This window comes from Vicugna pacos, chromosome 26 (genome assembly GCF_048564905.1).
Source record: "Vicugna pacos chromosome 26, VicPac4, whole genome shotgun sequence".
Classification (NCBI taxonomy): domain Eukaryota; kingdom Metazoa; phylum Chordata; class Mammalia; order Artiodactyla; family Camelidae; genus Vicugna; species Vicugna pacos.
The window spans coordinates 16,557,208-16,560,678 of record NC_133012.1 but is presented as its reverse complement, the minus strand read 5'-3'; the positions used below and the strand labels follow the sequence as shown (position 1 = coordinate 16,560,678).

General features: G+C 60.4%; 1 protein-coding gene across 1 annotated transcript; it reads right to left on the bottom strand.

Moving 5' to 3' along the window:
* Nucleotides 1–880: 880 nt before the first annotated feature.
* On the bottom strand, nucleotides 881–3,262 carry LOC140689399 (uncharacterized). Its single transcript, XM_072950116.1, has 4 exons — nucleotides 2,855–3,262; nucleotides 2,153–2,438; nucleotides 932–1,847; nucleotides 881–896 (listed from the first exon to the last, which is right to left on the bottom strand). Exons 1-4 carry the CDS (start codon nucleotides 2,987–2,989, stop codon nucleotides 881–883), a joined length of 1,353 nt encoding a protein of 450 aa, XP_072806217.1. The 5' UTR covers nucleotides 2,990–3,262.
* Nucleotides 3,263–3,471: the final 209 nt, after the last annotated feature.

Genomic DNA, 3,471 nt, shown 5'->3' with positions numbered 1-3,471 from the left:
GTGGGATGTACTTCACGGGCATAAATAGCATAAAACTACATGGTAGTGATGGTCGGACAGCATGGGAATGCACTTAATGTTCCTGAAATGCAGTTTAAAAGGGAAAAAATCTGTATTTTATTAAAGGAAGTGGGAAATGGAAAACTATAGAATGCCATAAATGATGTAAAACAAATAAACTAAACTAAAGAAGAACAAAACAAAAGCAAATTCAGGGGTAGGGAAGTCAACTTCGGGTAGGGGAGGGGATTCATGGTGGGATTTTGGAGAAGGTGTAGGAGAGGGCAGAGGGGGCTCAGCCCTAGGGGGTGATGATGCCCGAAATGGTTCTCCACTGCCCAGCGGCGCAGGTGCAGGTGCAGGATCTGCAGGCTTTTCAGGAGCAGCAAGATCAGCAGGAGCGGCAGGCTCTTCAGGAGCGGCTAGATCAGCAGGAACGGCAGGTTCTTCAGGAGCGGCGGGCTCTTCAGGAGCGGCAAGATCAGCAGGAGCTGCAGGCTCTTCAGGGGTGGCAAGATCAGCAGGACCGGCGGGCTCTTCAGGAGCGGCGGGCTCTTCAGGAGCGGCTAGATCAGCAGGAGCAGCGGGCTCTTCAGGAGCGGCTAGAGCAGCAGGAGCGGCAGGCTCTTCAGGAGCTGCAGGCTTTTCAAGAGCTGCAGGCTGTTCTGGAGCGGCTAGATGATCAGGAGCAGCGGGCTCTTCTGGAGTGGCTAGATCAGCAGGAATGGCGGGCTCTTCAGGAGCGGCTAGATCTGCAGGAGCGGCAGGTTCTTCAGGAGCGTCGGGCTCTTCAGTAGCTGCAGGCTGTTCAGGAGCGGCAAGATCAGTAGGAGCTGCAGGCTCTTCAGGAGTGGCAAGATCAGCAGGAGCGGCGGGCTCTTCAGGAGTAGCGGGCTCTTCAGGAGCGGCAAGATAAGCAGGAGCTGCAGGCTCTTCAGGAGTGGCAAGATCAGCAGGAGCTGCAGGGTCTTCAGGAGTGGCAAGATCAGCAGGAGCGGCAGGCTCTTCAGGAGCGGCTAGATCAGCAGGAGCGGCAGGTTCTTCAGGAGTGGCGGGCTCTTCAGGAGCGGCTAGAGCAGCAGGAGCGGCAGGCTCTTCAGGAGTGGCAAGATCAGCAGGAGCGGCAGGCTCTTCAGGAGCTGCAGGCTGTTCAGGAGCGGCTAGATTAGCAGGAGCAGCGGGCTCTTCAGGAGTGGCTAGATCAGCAGGAATGGCAGGCGCTTCAGGAGCGGCTAGATCAGCAGGAACAGCAGGCTCTTCAGGATCGGCGGGCTCTTCAGGAGCGGCAGGCTCTTCAGGAGCGGCTAGATCAGCAGAAGCGGCAGGCTCTTCAGGAGCGGCTTGATCAGCAGGAATGGCGGGCTCTTCAGGAGCGGCTAGATCAGCAGGAGCGGCAGGTTCTTCAGGAGTGGCGGGCTCTTCAGGAGCGGCTAGAGCAGCAGGAGCAGCAGGCTCTTCAGGAGTGGCAAGATCAGCAGGAGCGGCAGGCTCTTCAGGAGCTGCAGGCTTTTCAGGAGCTGCAGGCTGTTCAGGAGCGGCTAGATGAGCAGGAGCAGCAGGCTCTTCAGGAGCAGCTAGATCAGCAGGAATGGCAGGCGCTTCAGGAGCGGCGGGCTCTTCAGGAGCTGCAGGCTGTTCAGGAGCGGCAAGATCAGTAGGAGCTGCAGGCTCTTCGGGAGTGGCAAGATCAGCAGGAGCGGCAGGCTCTTCATATGCAGCTGGAGCAGCAGGATCTTCATGTTCAGCAGGAGCAGCTGGAGGGTGTTCGCGGTCTCGTGCTGGACCCTGGTGGTCCTGTTTTTGTTTTCTGGCGTCTTCCCCTGCCTCTGCCTGCTCTGGACCTGTAACTGTTGGACGTGGAGAGAGCTTTAAGTCTAGTGGTTCTGCTCAGGCACAACCTGGAAAAAGGTACCCACATGCCTCCCTTTCCACGTGCCTTTTCAAGGACAGAAATCTTCCCAGAGCTTTGCAGGCAGCTCCCACTGAGCAAGTGCCCACAGGCACTTGTTCTGTGACTGAATTCTTCCAGACAGGTGGTCTGAGGCCAGTCTTTGCTCTGGTCCCAACTACAGACTTTGGGGATGCCTCCCTGTGTGGCCCAGCCCTCCGCCCTCCCTCACCTACACACCCACACCGGCCCCGCCCTTCTCACCTTTGGGCTCTGCTTCGGGGGGCTCCTGGTCCTCTACCTGAATCCCCAGGAGGTGGGCACGGTGCTCCAGGTCAGAGCCGGGGGTGCTGAGCTGCCCCTCAGCCCTGGGCAAGATCCTGGGGAGAGACCTGGGCGATGTCTGGGCAGGAGGCCGTGGTGGTGGGGAGCCCTTCATACCCAGACTCTTCTGGAGCCTGTGCTGGCCTTCCACAGTGTGGCACACCAGCCCCTCACTTGGAGAGGTGGCATGAGTGTCCTGGTTCCCCGGATCCTGCGGTGTCTGGCTCTGCAATGACAGTGACCGGCAGCCGGCCCGGTCCGGAGGTCTCAGAGCCCTGCCCGGCCAGGACCACTCCTGCTTCTGCCCCACTCGACCCTCTGCTGCCAGATCCGACTGGGACCTTGGTCATCTCAGTCACCCGGGAGGCAAGAGACACACCCTAGGGCATGGGCGCCACCTCGGGCAGCAGGGCCCTGCCCCGGTTCTCCACATCCCAGCCAGCCCACTTGGACCCAGGCTGGGGACGTGATCGGCCCCCCAGGCCTCTGACCCTTCCTCAGCCTGCTCTTGCTTGAGGCAGGACCCCCCCCCAACATGACTGCCCCACCGCCACCAGTCAGGAAGGGGCCGTGGGGCCACCCGGGTGGGGTCTGAGTGGTGACCCGGCCTGGGCGGGCCTGCCCTGGGCCTCCCTGTGTTACCTTTCGGTCCCTCTGGCCAAAAGGCCAGAGGCGCCTGGGGTGAGACCCGACCCACTGTCGGCACTGTTGGCAAAGGCCGTTGCTGCGGGCTTTCCGGGGGCCGCGACCTCGGGATCTTGGGATGCAACAAAACATGTCTGAGCTGAGCTGAGTTCACCAGCCAAGTCAGTTGAGAAGTGTCCTTCTCTACACAGCGGGTGCCTGGTGACCTGGGTCCCAAGTTCTGTTGGGCTCTGTTGCCAGGGAAGTGAGGTCACTTCCTGGGGTCCCCTTCCCCAAGCTTCCTCCTTACACAAAGCTCCCCAAGGGCCTCTCTGGGCTGCTGATGGCTCACTTCCCACCCCATGCCATGTCCACCCAGTGACACCAACTCGGCCCCTCCTATTGCCCTGGGGAGGCCTGGATGCAGCCAGGGTCACAGCTCTGACGACACAGCTGGGTTCAGACCCGGCTCCCCCGCCAGCAGTGCTGTCACCCTGGACAAGCCACCTGCTTCTCAGGGTCTCCCCAATCCCCCATTGGCCCAGTGGGGATCATTCAGGACCCTGCTTCCTAGGAAAGCCATCATGTCTCTAGAACCACAAACACCTACTGCACCTGTCACCTCTGCGGGCTGG

Coding starts and splice junctions, on each gene's coding strand:
- LOC140689399 (XM_072950116.1), bottom strand. CDS start 2,989: ATGTTTTGTTGCATCCCAAGATCCCGAGGTCGCGGCCCCCGGAAAGCC. Junction 2,439..2,854: donor TTGGCCAGAGGGACCGAAAG/GTAACACAGGGA, acceptor CTGTCATTGCAG/AGCCAGACACCGCAGGATCC. Junction 1,848..2,152: donor CCCCGAAGCAGAGCCCAAAG/GTGAGAAGGGCG, acceptor CACGTCCAACAG/TTACAGGTCCAGAGCAGGCA.